At 41.5% G+C, this 14551-nt stretch overlaps 1 protein-coding gene across 1 annotated transcript in view; it reads right to left on the bottom strand.

Annotated features, from left to right (window-relative positions):
- TFAP2D (transcription factor AP-2 delta (activating enhancer binding protein 2 delta)) overlaps nucleotides 1-14551 on the bottom strand; it is a 58656-nt gene that overhangs the window by 23114 nt on the left and 20991 nt on the right. Inside the window, exons 4-6 of the mRNA XM_009319691.1 lie at nucleotides 11620-11785; nucleotides 8768-8886; nucleotides 834-975 (exon numbers count right to left, since the gene is read on the bottom strand). Of these exons, the coding sequence (XP_009317966.1) occupies nucleotides 834-975; nucleotides 8768-8886; nucleotides 11620-11785 (427 nt within the window). The remainder of the gene's footprint in view (nucleotides 1-833; nucleotides 976-8767; nucleotides 8887-11619; nucleotides 11786-14551) is intronic.

Here is a 14551-nt window from a genome sequence, read left to right as displayed (position 1 = left end):
AGGCAGATGATGGTTTGAGAGTTCTGGTTTCTGTCCTCAGCTCTCCTGCAGCCTCACTGTGTAACACGGCAGTAAGTGCAGGAAGAGTATGATTATATTCAAGGCTACCCCATGCAGGCATACCACACACCTAGTGTAGGTCTACGTTGTTACATGCATACTATTTATTCCTGTTTCCCATGGCTCATGAAGGCTAATTCCTCCCTCATCAAGGCTAATTAACCTAGATGAAATGTTATCCTAACATGATGTTACTGCTCCAGGGAAGTGAGTGGCTTGTTTAGAGCAAAGTCGGGTGTCTCTGTGAGTCTTTAATGGCTTTAGCAAAGCTCCCCTGCTGTTGTACATTGTTCCAGCGCTTTTGACTTCAGGGGAACTCTTGCAATTTCCATCCAGAGAGGATCTGTCCCTCTGCAAACCAGCTCTCCCTCAGCAGAGTGATGATAATTATCCCACAGTAACTAGTACTTCAGTATAAGCTTAGATCTCCTGCTCGCATGCAAACAGGAGACAAAGCTAGTCTCTGTCCTATAGATCTTACCATGTAATAATGCCCCCTCCTCTCATCTAATCCAAAGCATCTGAGAAGATATGTGTGCCTCCTTAACTGCAGGCAATGAGAGCATAGCCCCTAAAACCTCATTGCAACAAATAAGGTTTCTCTTACAGCATCTCTAAAGAGGATTGCTCTCACTTGCTGTCAGTGAGTACTGTTGTGATAGCAGTCACTGCAATCCCAGCTCCATACTCCCACTCCTCCCTCCCCTGGCCCCCAGATCCAAAATGGAGAAGTGACAGACAGATTTCTTTTTTAGTTTCCCCTCCCTTCTTACTTTGTTGCTAGGATCATCTTTTTCCTCGCTGTCTGCTCTTTCTGTTCCATGTGCTGTCTGGCAATGTGCTCTCCTACTGCCTTGGCAGGGAACTCTGTTTCACAGGTGTAGCCAAAATCTCTGGCCAAATGTAATGCTTCCCCTGTGGGCAAACAAAATGGGTCAGTTAGTTTTTAGCGTTATTATTATTATGCTTACAGAATTTCTTCCACTCAAAAAACCCCCACCAAAACAATAACAAATCACTTTTGTAGACATTCATTCCCAATCTCAGTTACAGATTTCAGCCCATTTGGCCTGCTCGTGCTTAGTCATCAGATGGTGCCAGCCAGCAGATAGGGAGGTTATTCCTCTCGTGAGAGAATACTAGTCAAGACACTTGGGTTTAGCCCCCTCCCCTGTCACCAGTGAGTACTGGGCAGCTGCTCAAGGTTTGGATGCCTAGTTCATCATTGATATTTAAGGCATGGAAATTAGGAGAAGGCAGGAATAAATCACTCTGAAGAGCTGAGATTCAGCCTTTGGTGCTTCACTTCTCTCTCTCTAAAGGAATAATACCCTTCTACCCCAGGAGAGAGCTGTGGGGATAACATACATTTCAGCATATTTGCTTAGGGGTTAAACCAGCAGGCACAATACTAGTGCCCCACACTAAAGATGAGCAGACCCCAAAGTAGAGCACAAGAAATAATCCTGTTTCCATAAAGATTGCAAGCAAAGTTGACCAGACAAAATAAAAAGGCATAACGATGAAGATCACAGTTGCTGTTTTATAGGTGGGGAAATCAAGGCAAAGGGAGTACATGGCTTGACTAGGCTTTATGAGAAGTCTGTGACAGAGGCAGGCACTGAGCACCCCTCTGCCTCACTACAGAGGCTAGACACCATAACCCAGCTCCATGCTGAGTGCCAAATACCTCTGGAAGAACCTGTCCCTCTCCACTAGCTTAGAGAACCCAGGAATTTATTTTAGGGTTTACTGAACACTCTGGCCTGCGTGCTGTGACTCTGACAACCTTGGTGTGGGATTTATCTGATCAAACACAGCTGCCTGGAGTGTGAACATCTGTGCTTAAGTTATTCCTTCCCTGGTGGGAAATAGGCACTTCCAGATGACACTTGCTCTCATCTCATCATAGAAGGTAGAAATAGGTCAGCTACCAGAAATGAATGTTGAAGCACATCTGCATGAGTGACTGAGAGGTGTGCTCTGAAAGAGTTTTGGGGTTAAGGTGTTGTGGTTTCTTTATTATTTTTTTTTTTCACAGAGTTGTGTATTTGATTGCCATCATAAGAGGTGGCATTGGACCCTGGCTCTTTGGAGACCAGGCTGATGCTCCAGGTGAATGGTTAAGAGGGATGCAGGACCTGTAACACTTCCCTTTGAGAACACGTGCAGTGGAATTCCTCTGATTAAATGCCATTCTTGACACCTGACCTAATACTTTCAAGTCAATGGAGACAAGTTAGCGCTTGAAGCATGTATCATCCCATACTAAAGTAGAAGGCAAAAGTGGATCAGAGGAATTATAGAAAAGTCTAGGTTAGAAGGGAACTCAGGAGATCACCTTCTGTTGAAAGCATGGCCTTAGATTAGGTTATTCATGGACCTTTCAAGCCTAGTCTTGAATATTTCCAACCATGGAGATTCCATAGCTTTTTTGAGCAACCTAATCAAATGTTTAATTATTCATTTAATTTAATTGTTAATCACCCAGAAGTGCTGGTTTCCCCCTATTGACTACAATGAGACATGAGAGGACAGACACAACTATGATAGAGATGATGAGACAAATCCCATCCCCAGCAAGACTGGGTCTGCTTTGCACAGACCTGGCCAAGCCGAGGAAAATGGAAACTTCCACGGGAGCGTGGTCCTGTGCCAGGGGCAGCATGAGGCATAAGGGATGACACGCACTGGCCTCTATTCCAGACTCTATTCCCCACCTTTTCAGAGTTTATTGTCTCCCCTTCTGTCATTGGAGTTTTTACCAGAAAAATACCTTTCGTTTCCACAAGCAAATACTTTGTTGTGTATTTATCTGACCTAACTGGATTCAGGTACTAGTAAAATACATGCACTACTCCCAGGGAATTTGTTTGCTGACACCAGTCAACAACAACCTTCGCAGCTGGAACCAATTTTACATGCAAAAATTGAAGATAATATTCAAAATCATCTGCATTATTTGGATTTTTTAAACACAGTTTCCAGTATGCTTAAAAAGACTAAGAAGTTAACAAGCAACCACTATCTCTGAGTTGAAAGGAGAAATGGTTTCCACTTAGTTTACAGCTTCTGGAGAAGTAAAGTAATTTTCAGTGAAATTAAAATGGATTTCAGTGGTATGTTAACAGTGAGTCAGTATGATCAGGAATGTAGCTGACTGCCAGTTTTGTATTTAAAACATCTATCCCAGACTTCTTCATGGATGAGAAAGGGTACAAATTTAAGCCATAGCTTCTAAATTTCTGTAGAGGTGCTTCAAAATTTCCATTTCAGCTACTGTTCCTTAAATACAGACTTAAAGGGTAAGTCAATTGCAGAAGAGCAATAAAAACGAGGTTTTGCTTTTCAGCCAGACTCCATTAAAACACTTGATAGGTTTGTTTTCATGCCAGCATGGAAAGAAGATAAAAGTCAAATCCTTTGAAGCTGTCATCAGGTGGAATTACCATTCTCCAGACAGCTCTATCCTGGTCCCAGTCAGACGCAAGTAACAATACAAAGAATGTAGTCAGCAAAGAATTTAAGCATTTAGCCATTGGAAAAGTCTTGGTTTCTTCAAGAGAGCAAAACTTTATGTGATGAAATGTAGGCATTTATTTAACATGGTCATCAACAAACTGACTGAAATTTGCATGTTTTTACTTAATGTAAAAAAAAAGGGAATGAAAATATGAATTGTCATTCAAATTTATCTTTACAAAGATGGTGTATATTATTTACTAGCGCTGAGAAAATTATACTAAACTGTTTGGATGATCTGAGAAAATTATACAAAAGTATAAAACTTGTCCATTTTACCTAGAGCTGGGATTGTGATTGTGACTGAATGCTAATAGTATATGAAGAGATAAAATCATGAGCAAAAAGAAACAAAATTACTTGTCTGCTTGTGGATATAGATAGGTAAAAATGTAGATACAAATGTACCTATTGTGTTTTGTGAAATAATAAATTTAAAAATGTTTTAAATATATTTTAAAAATATGTTTTTACTGGAAATGGAAAGCTGATGTATACTATGAATACACGAGAACTATGCACATTTATTCATATAAGCATGCACTTCCATATGATATAAGGAGTAGGCATTCTAAATTGCAACATCAAATTCTAAATAAAAATACAAATCTGGACGTGAAAACACTCTGCAGCACATGATTTCTCATATCTCATTGTTGAGCAAAGGTGTCATTTTGAACCTGGATCAAATGATGATTTGGTACTTAGAAGTGGATTGTGATATACTTTTATACATATTGGTTTTTGTTAATCTCAGTGAATAGAGGTCCCTTGTATTACTGTACAGTAGGAAATAAGTCTGCTTGGTGGGAGAAAGTAGTTTGTACAAAATGTCATAAAAGACCGTCGTCGTTTAACCTCAGCCGGTGACTAAGCACCACCCAGCCGCTCACTCTTTTTGAAGTGAGAAAAACTCGTGGGTTGAGATAAAAACAGTTTAATAATTGAAATAAAATAATAATAGCAATAATAATAATAATGTAATAATAATAATAATAAAAAAAAAGAATATACAAATCAAGTGATGCACAGTGCAATTGCTCACCACCCGCTGACCGATGCCCAGCCGGTCCCCGAGCAGCGGCCCCCCCGGCCAGCTTTCCCCCAGCTTATGTACTGAGTATGACGTCCCATGGTATGGAATGTCCCTTTGGCCAGTTGGGGTCAGCTGTCCTGGCTGTGCCCCCTCCCAGCTTCTTGTGCACCTCCAGCCTGCTCAGTCAGCAGAGCATGGGAAGCTGACAAGTCCTTGACTAGTGTAAGCACTGCTCAGCAACAACTAAAACATCAGTGTGTTATCAATGTTATTCTCATCCTAAATCCAAAGCACAGCACTGTACCAGCTACTAGGAAGAAAATTAACTCTATCCTAGCCAAAACCAGGACAAAGATGTTCTTTCTTTTTCTACACCATAATTTGGACAAACATTTATTCTAGGTGAGAATGTGGAAATGTGGATGAACTGACCTCTTTTCTTTTACCTTAGATTTGCTGCCTTCTGCCTAGTTATTATTTACATCAGGGAGGACTCATACGAAAAGCAGAAACCCCTAAAATCCCTGGCTTTTATAGCCAGTTGCCTTGTTTCAATCTAAAATCAAATTTCCCTATGTGCAATATCCCCAGCTCTTTCCTCATGCAGAGACAAAGAATGGGTGTTGGGGATTGTTGACTCTTTCTCCTTCAATCCAGCACACGGCTTTGCAGCTATAGGCAGCACTGCCTTTCCTATATAATTTGACAATTGACCAGAGAGCTTTGCATGATCTAAGACGACAGTTGCTGAAGCTGAATTGGCAGAGACAGCTCTGGAAAGTCTCAGTGGAGAGACCAGCCGCGTACCTTGACAGGTGTAAGGAGCAGCGTGCGTGTCTCCTGGGTCTAGCAAGAGTGAGAGATGCTCCTATGCAGAGTGAAGGCAGAAGCTGTGTCCCAGGAGAGGGACACTTGGCCTCTGAACCTCCTACTCTCTCCTCAGCTTTGCCTCCTCTGGATGCTCTACCCAGCAGAAATGTTACCCAGGGGCAGGAGGGACAGGCGGGATGTGGAAGGAAAGGGTTTTTTTCTATTTGTAGGGTGAGGGGAGGAGGAACAAGCGGAAGGATATTTAAAAAAAGGCTGGTGGGGGAGAAGCGTGACAGTTGATAGCAAGGTGAAAAAAGTAACCACTGACCTATTTTTCTCAAGAAATTTGGTCCGCAAACGATGAATACAGTCAATTCTATGTCTAGTAAATTTAGTGTCTTAGTTAGATTTGGCAGGAAAACAATTTCTAGGTTTTTTTGTAAGTGCTTTTTCTGATTTTTGTAAATAATTTGATGGTTTTAAATTCATTCATGCATTACTTTTACCTGCATCTGCAATAACATTTATGCTATATCTCTGCCTTATAAGTGACCTGTCCAAACAGATGGGGACATATCCCCTCTTCTCACATCCTTTCTTGCTCCTGCTGGGGAGACTTTTGACTCCTTTGAGCCAGCAGTAAGGCTTAGCCTTGGCAATGCTGGTACTTAATGGAGGAGCCTTTATTGTATTAGCTAAGATGTAGGAATTTTCCTTTTAGAGCTGGTAAGAAAAATGACCTTTCCCTTCATCTAATCTAGGCACTAGAGGGCATCCCTCACCTACAGGTTGCACAGATATGTCCCATACTGCTGTGGAGAGTCTTGCAACGCTGAGTTCATTCTCCTAGTCTCTTTCCACCGATTGTGCTGATTTATGTGGCTGACAACGTAAAGAACAGAACCGATCTGACAAAAAATTCCTACTCTGGGCCCCAGAAGTCCCTACCAAAGACACTAAGATGCAACCCGACCAAAACAAGAATAACAGTAAACACCCAGCAGCCTTGCTGAACCCCAAAAGAAGTAAGTTTGCAGAAAACAAAGGGCCACAGTATAATTTTTGTGAAGTCTGGATCTTCACATGACCACCACAGCTTAGAAATTCATTGCAGTTCCTCTGTTGAACTTAGCAGTACTCCCCAAAACTCACTGTTTTTAGTCTATTTTAGAGGAAGAGAAGTATTAGTCATGCCAGAGACTTTTGAGATGGCTTTGGTTAATATACCTTATCACCATACAAGTAATTTTGCCTTTTCTTGCCTCAAACAGATATTCAAGAGCTTGAGCACATTCCTACCTTACAGAGATATTAAAGGCCTCGATACATTGAAGACTGCGAGGACCTTTAGTAATAATAAACGTAGAACCATCTAAAGTAATCAAGAGTGACACAGTCCTGGGTCCTTATGAGAAGCCCACACAGTGCACCTGATGTTTAGGGATTTAGTAAGACTAACAAATCATGATGTCAATTTGTGTATTGACATCACATAGAAAAAGCCAATGTTGTTTCCTTCATGTCCTCTAAAAAGCCAGAATAAACCTGTGTCTTTCCATTTCTGCCTCCTCCAGCAGCAGGAGCCATTGAGGGCTGGGTTTCCTTGCACAAACCATGCTACAAGTTAGTACCACTTGGAAGTAATATCCGCACGTACAAAAGGAGGACAGCTTATACCACAAAGAATTCAATGAGCACTGCCAAGTTTGACCAAGGGTTGGTTACATAGACAGAAAATGAGCTTCATTTTGTTTTCTGTTGGAATGTTAATGCACATGGCAGTGCCTTTCCCAAAAATTCCAGTAGACAAAATTCATTACTAGGATGTCTAGGCAAACAGGTCTCTGTCAAAGTGAGCTCAGTCTCCTCAGTATATATCTTTAGCACTCACATTAAGGCAGTCCAAGAACAAAAGCAATACCATAGGCTTGATAATAGGTTTGCTATTGGCCGTGAGTAAAGGGCAGGGAGGCAAGCAGAACTCCATCCCTGGGAAAAAGGAATCTAATTCTGACTTACAGTAAAGGTATTTTGCTGTCAATCCCAGGCCAGCAGTTGAAAGAAGGCTTCCTCACTCTCAATCTCTTCTAATGAATGAGTAGCTGGCCACATAGCTCTGTTTATTCTTCCTTGCTAAGACCCAAGATGCGTGAAGGACTGTGAGGGTAGGAACAGCCCTTACTCCTCTAAACTGGGGGAGAAAACTCCCTTTCCTAAGACTGTAACTCCATTATGGCTTTCTCTTTATTACAAGCAGGTGTGATATGGACACATCTGTATTTGAGAGCAGCCCCATTGTAGTTCTGTGTGCTCAGTGGCCCCTGAGAACATTAGTCCCTTCTCTTAGATGGTGAAAAACATCCATTGTTGTGGATTCAGCACTATTTCTCCATCCTTTGAGATATTAAAAGCCTGACTAGACAAGGTCCTGAACAACCTTTTTTAACTGACCCTGTTTTGAGCAGGAGGATTGGACTAGAAGATCGCCAGAGGTCCCTTCCAGCCTCAACCTTTCTGTAATTCTGTGATTCTGTGGTAATATGTGCTGAGACCTCAGTCTACTTGCCTAGATCTGTATGGACCTTTCAGGTTATGATCCTAGAAGGTGTTGACCTTTAGGATGAGCTGAGTGCTCTCAACATCAAGGAGAAAGGATCTGAAATTCCCAGAGCTGCTACTCGCAGCCAGACAACAAACCAAGTACTTAGTGGATTCACCCAGAATAGAAAAGATTCAGGTAGAGTTTCTTCCCTTTGCCTGAGGGGTTTGAACCTGCATCTCCCAGCTGAAGGTTTGAAGAGCCCGGCAGTATTTGGTGAATGATATTTAAACAACAAATAAAGGCCAAGAAAGTATCTCTTGGGCCTGTCTAGAGTTTATTTGAAAACAGATTTCATTAATTTATGTGTATGGGGAAAAGTCTTGTCTAAATATTATGCCTTCTTATGGGGGAAAAAAAAAATCACATTTTTGGATCAGCTCCAGGAAATTCACAAGTTAAAAAAAAAAAGAAGGATAAACAAACCTACTTATAGAGTTGGTACAAGACATTCATCTCTCACAAGAACACTTGGATCATTGATTTGTAAGTCAGATCCCAGCGCAGAAAGCACAGATCAATGCTGAGGAAACTGCAGGACCAAACTGCTTGCTGGGAGCCAAGACATCTCAGAGTGAACTTCCATTTTGCCACTTGTTCTGTCTTGGCTTTAGGCAAGTCAGTTCTCCTCTTTGTACAAAATACAGATTATGATATTTAACACTGTGGCTGAAAAGTGTTTTATACAAGGAAACATTTTAATGATGTTTATATATTATATTGCAATATTATAAACCTACCTTCTACCAAGGAAGTCAAGAGTGTGACATTTGCTGCTTTTCTTCTTCCTGCAGGCAAATTCAGTCCCAGTCTGTCTAATTTTTCTCGCAAGCAGCGTCCTCCATTCTTGGATTTTGCTCTATCACGAGAGAACAGTAGGAGAGAGAAACTTGTCTTTATTCTGCACTTTTTTCCCCATGTTAATATAAGTCTAGAAATTGTACACACCTTATTGACAAATGTGTCGGGTAATGTCTGTGCTAATGACATCAATGGAAAATCTTTCAGAGCTGTATTCTTAACGTCCTGCTCGCACTGTGCGAGTCTTTCACGCTGGTTCTTTGACAAAGCTAGACATGTTAATGCCTGTCACAAGGGCCCCAGATCTTCAGACAGCTTTCCACCTAGTGGGACCCATGGTCCTGATTTGGGCACAGAGCCTGGGATTGCAATGATTCAATATAAATATTAACAGTACAGTTGCTTATATCTGATTTAACCATCCCAGGCTCCCAAGACAATCGAGAGAGAAACATGCATTTCTACAATGATATTAAACAGTTGTCTAAAATGAGGGGACTTTACCCATCTCTCTCACCTGACTATAAAAGGAAGCCAGATGGCTACTCAAATGTAGACATCTATGTGGAACCCAGCTCAGTTATCCCTCTATAATTTATGTAGAGACCTGGGTACTTAGAATGTAGTTTACAAAGCCCAATACTTACAAGGAAGAAGGATAAAGCAATAGGAAATGCTGAAGCTAAAATCCCAGCCATCGTTGGTTATCTATGCCCCTATCCCAAACGCCTATGTCACTTTATTATCGCAAAATGGTTCCTGGTGCATCCCACACCTGCTTTTCTGCAGTGCCTCAGTGTTTGAAGCATTTGAGACATATCCACTTATGCAGTAGACGTAGGTTCAATTTCTTGCTCAGCCTGAGGGAATTTTAACCTGTGTCATTTAGATGAATGCAGCAGCCAGCTGGCAGCAAATAACTGATGTTAAAATGCTTAAACATTGAACAGAGCAGTGACTGGAACCCAGATTTCTCTTGCCCCAAAAGAATGACCTGGTCATTAGATAATAGAGTCATCACTACATTACACCTTTGCTTTTGTCCAATAAGTATTTCATTAGCCCCAAATGAGATTGAGGGGCCCTCAGCTTAGAATAACCAATCACTGAGTATTAAGCATGCCTAACTAGATGTTTTGAGGTGCAGGTTCAAGTTCTTTCAGGCAGAGGAAGGAACCAAACTTGGAATACCACCATTTGGATGACCATTTTTACGCACTAAGAGATACCACAACTTTGATCATGTTGTATGTCAGGAAATCTCTTCTGAGAACCCTTAATTCTGAAGAAAAACTAGCTGGGGAAATACCTAGATGGTGACTGCTCACAGGATGCAAAACCAACCCTGCCAGGTCTCAGGCAAACCATGAAAGAGATTCGTTTTTGCTGCATCTCTGCTGGTCAACCACAGCGTGTTTGAGCCTGTTCTCTAGTTGTGACACCTACAGACATAGCCTGACCAAATCTATTCATTTACACTCTCTGCTTCATAAAACAGAATTAGCACATCCAAATTGCTGGCTGGGACTAGTCCCTGGTTTTTGCTAACTCCTGAACCATGCCCAGGGTTGATTTGGAAGAGTGATTGGTCTGGGTCAAAAACTTATGGGGATCATTCTAGCATTTTAACAGAAGAGAGAAATGAATTTCCATGTTCAGGCTGATGCCCTTGCATTCTTACTAGCTTGTACTGGTATTGATGAAGCCCGCGGTATGAGTATTTAAGGTGAATATTTCTGTGACTATTAGCTGAAGGCCTCTCCAAGGCGAAGCAGTAACAGAGGAAAACTTTTGTGGATGTAGATTTTGGATTTCAATGTCTATAGAGGCAGGTAAATGGGGCTTATGCCCCTGAAACAATTTTGTGATCTGTAGTCCTTACTCTGCAAGATGGCTCAAGACAGCTCTTGGACTACTACATATCTTAGAATATCTCAGGTTGGTTAAAATGACTTTCAGTATAAGTATGAGGATCAGTGTGGCCTTCAGTGACAGCAGTGAAATAGCCTATGACTTTCCAGCTAGTTTTGATCAAAGGGCATTCAAGTAGCTTATGCCATCTAAGTTGACGCCTCAGGGACATTGCGACTCACATATGTCTGGCTGAATTACAGTTGCCTCCCTGTTTTCCACTTGCAATGTGAGGCACAGTCTGCCAATTTCCTCCTCTCTGCTACTGCTCTCTGCAGGTGTCTACCCTGGTCAGTGAAGGGTCAGAAGCAAAATTTTACCTAATTACTTGCTTCTCCTCCAGTATCTCACAATGAGAAAAATAAAACCAGCGTATTCTGCTAAGTCTATCTTTTCTGTGCTCAAAAGGCATGCAAGGGAGAAAAAAGCATCCCTACACCTCCATGTTTTAGGTTTTTGATGAGTGAGGGCTGTAACTACACTTGGTAAAACAATTTACTTTGAAATAGTTTCTCAACAAGAAGTCAGATTTGTAGCTTTGGTGAGATTTTCCATGCACTGAGGGTCTTTTTGTTTTCATTCAAAATGAGGCAAAGCGACACCTATCCATCTCTGATGGGTAACTGAACTGAGGGGGTAAAAAAAAATCAGTTCACTTTTCAGTAAAATTTCTGTGAAAAGTGTGGACACAATCTTCATTTTTTCTCATTTATTGAAAATTTCCCTAGAAACAGCGTTCACTCCCAATCCATCTCCTTCTGTTTTCCCAAACTGTGACCACCTATTCAAGTGGGGAAAGAGAACAAAACCTATTGGCAGAAAATAAAATTACAGAAATTACAGCACTGTCTAGGACTTGTTATTCTCACCTTCAACTTACCTTCTCAAAATACCTCCTAAGAGGGAAGCATTGAGGCATTCTGGTGGTGAAAGGCGCCTCTTCACCTCTGCAATGGTCACTTTGTACTTTGAAGTGGAGCTGAGTAGAGATAAGCGACCAGGAACAGAGCAGAAGAGGTCGGTGGGGTTAACAACGCAGGTGCCACCTACAAAACAAAAGAAATGTTGGAGTCGGGGAAACCTCATATTCCATGTTTTGACAAATTCAATCACGAACAATAATTCTGTTGTTTACTTGTAGCTGTTTTGGTTGTTGTTTTTGTTTGGGTTTTTGGAGTGTTTTGGGGGTAATGCTTTTGGTTTTGCTTTTGTTTTTAAATATTGCATCACATTGTTGCCTTGAGAAAGATGAATGGATTGAAATTTCAGTCCAGGAAAAGTGAACTATTAGATCTCATAAGCTTTACAGTCAAACTAGATCATTATGGCTACCTCATTTGATTTCACGTTCAGCAAAAATTACATATTGTCAGTCTTTAAAGTCTTGTATCTAGTGTGATTAATGAACATAAGATTGAACAAGATTCAGATATCATTCAGGATTTTAAAAAATGCGGTTGGTGAAAAATGTAAGACATTGGTTCTAATGAGAAATGTTCATTTTAACTCTCAGAGCAGTGTTTAGGATAACAAAGATGCAACGGCACTACAGGTTTGCAGTGATTTGCAGCCAGAACGGCTTTCCATGCCTTTGAACTCTCATATACTCCTTCTAAAGTTAGGTCAAATCCTCAGCTGATGTTAATGATTGAAATCTATCGAGCTACATCAGTTTATCTCAGGTTAGTTCTGGAATTGTTTATTTCTTGAAAGTGGTAATTACTTGGCTTGGGTTTAAAACTGCTGAATGATCACCAAATCTTTCAATGAAGACTGTGATCAATAACTCCTCAGGCAAAATCAAGCTTTTAACTTAATATGTGAGAGAGCAAGAGAGAAAACTTTCTCTGCAACTGATCCAAGAGAATAGTACAAACTCCCAGGGAAAAAAAAAAAAATCTTAGGGACTAGCACATATTTTATCACCAGGTGCAAAACACTTTTCTTTGACCTGCCTTCTCCAACCTAACTACAATAAAAAATTCTGTGGCAGAAATAAATCTTACCACTGCATGCACAATTCTTCCCTGGGGGAAAGATGAGAAAAAAGAATGAGCTGCATATGACAGTGATATAAAATATCATATAATTCAATGCACTACTAGAAGGAGTTCAGATTGTCTCTGTGAGGACAATGATATAAAGACCTTTTTACAGTAGAATGAATCTGTGCTCATCATTCATGTTTAAAGGAAAGATACTGTATTCTTTTAAACTACCATGATAATTTCTTCTTTCCTGTGAACACCCTGATCTTTTTGCACTGCAAGAGCTCACTTTATTATATTTAAAAATTTTAGTTTGTCATCTAAATTCTATAATGAGAACAGAACAGAATAGAATAAAAAAGGAAAAAAAAAAAAAAGAATAGCTCACATTAGACAAGATCCTAACACCTTTACTTTATCTTCTTCCACATGTAATCCCTTTTAAAATTAAGGTGACTATGTATGTTCCAGTTTTAGCAGAGACAGAGGAATATAACTGAAGGATGAAACTTCATTAAAGGCAGACTATTGCTTGCTTACATAAGGCAAACAGAATTTCTTTCCAAACATTTCAGCTCTTGAAGGTATATTTAAACATTTGTGCTGACAGCAAAACCAGAAAAGAACATCTCTTGGTATAAATCCCAGATGGGTGAGATCCTGACTCAGTGCAGCAGGGTATTTTATGACTTTTCTAATTATGCTACAGGATAAATATTAGTGTCCACTTCTCAGACAGAATATAGAGACGAATCAGGAATCACCAAACATATAGACATATCAAAGGCACTCAGGCACATTTTTGCACAGCTCAAAAATACAATTCATGAGCTCATATGCTCAAATACGAGCATATGCTGGGGGAGGGGAACCTCAATCCATCCCACTCCTACCACTTTGATGCCAGGGCCAGCAAGAGATGCCCAGAGCCTGGAGAAGGATCACAGGTCAGCAGGAGAGCGCCTGAAGAGCAGCACAAAGGAACTGCAGCCAGTAAAACAGCTTCATCGGGGGCCCAACTTACATACCTCTATGCAAATGCACGTAGCATGAGGAATAAACAAGAGGAGTTAGAAACGTGTGCACGCCTGCAGGGCTATGACCTTATTGGCATCACGGAGACGTGGTGGGATGGCTCCTATGATTGGAGTGTTGGGATGGAGGGGTACAGGCTCTTTAGGAAGGACAGGCAGGGGGGACGAGGAGGGGATGTCACCCTCTATGTCAATGACCAGCTGGAGTACATGGAGCTCTGCCTGGGGATGGATAAGGAGCCAACTGAGAGCTTATGGGTCAGGATTAAAGGAAGGGCAGGGACAGGTGACATTACGGTGGGTGTCTGCTACAGACCACCCAACCAGGAAGACCAAGCAGATGAGGCCCTCTATAGACAGATAGGACCAGTCTCACGCTCACAAGCCCTGGTCCTCATGGGGGACTTCAACCACCCTGATATCTATTGGAGGGATGACATGGCAGGGCATAAGCAATCCAGGAGGTTCCTGGAATGCGTCAATGATAACCTCCTTCTCCAAGTAGTAGATGAGCCAACGAGGAGAGGTGCTACGCTGGATCTTGTTCTCACCAACAAGGAGGGGCTGGTGGGGATGTGAAGCTCAAGGGCAGCCTGGGCTGCAGTGACCACGAAACGGTGGAGTTCAAGATCCACAGGGCACCGAGGAGGGTGCACAGCAAGCTCACTACCCTGGACTTCAGGAGAGCAGACTTTGGCCTCTTCAGGGATCTGCTTGGTAGAGTGCCATGGGACAAAGCCCTGGAGGGAAGAGGGGCCCAAGAAAGCTGGGTAATATTCAAGGATCACCT

This window comes from Pygoscelis adeliae, unplaced genomic scaffold (assembly GCF_000699105.1).
Source record: "Pygoscelis adeliae isolate BGI_AS28 unplaced genomic scaffold, ASM69910v1 Scaffold121, whole genome shotgun sequence".
NCBI classification, from domain to species: Eukaryota; Metazoa; Chordata; class Aves; order Sphenisciformes; family Spheniscidae; genus Pygoscelis; species Pygoscelis adeliae.
Note: the sequence above shows the minus strand (reverse complement) of the source record. Positions and strands in the feature narration are given on the sequence as shown.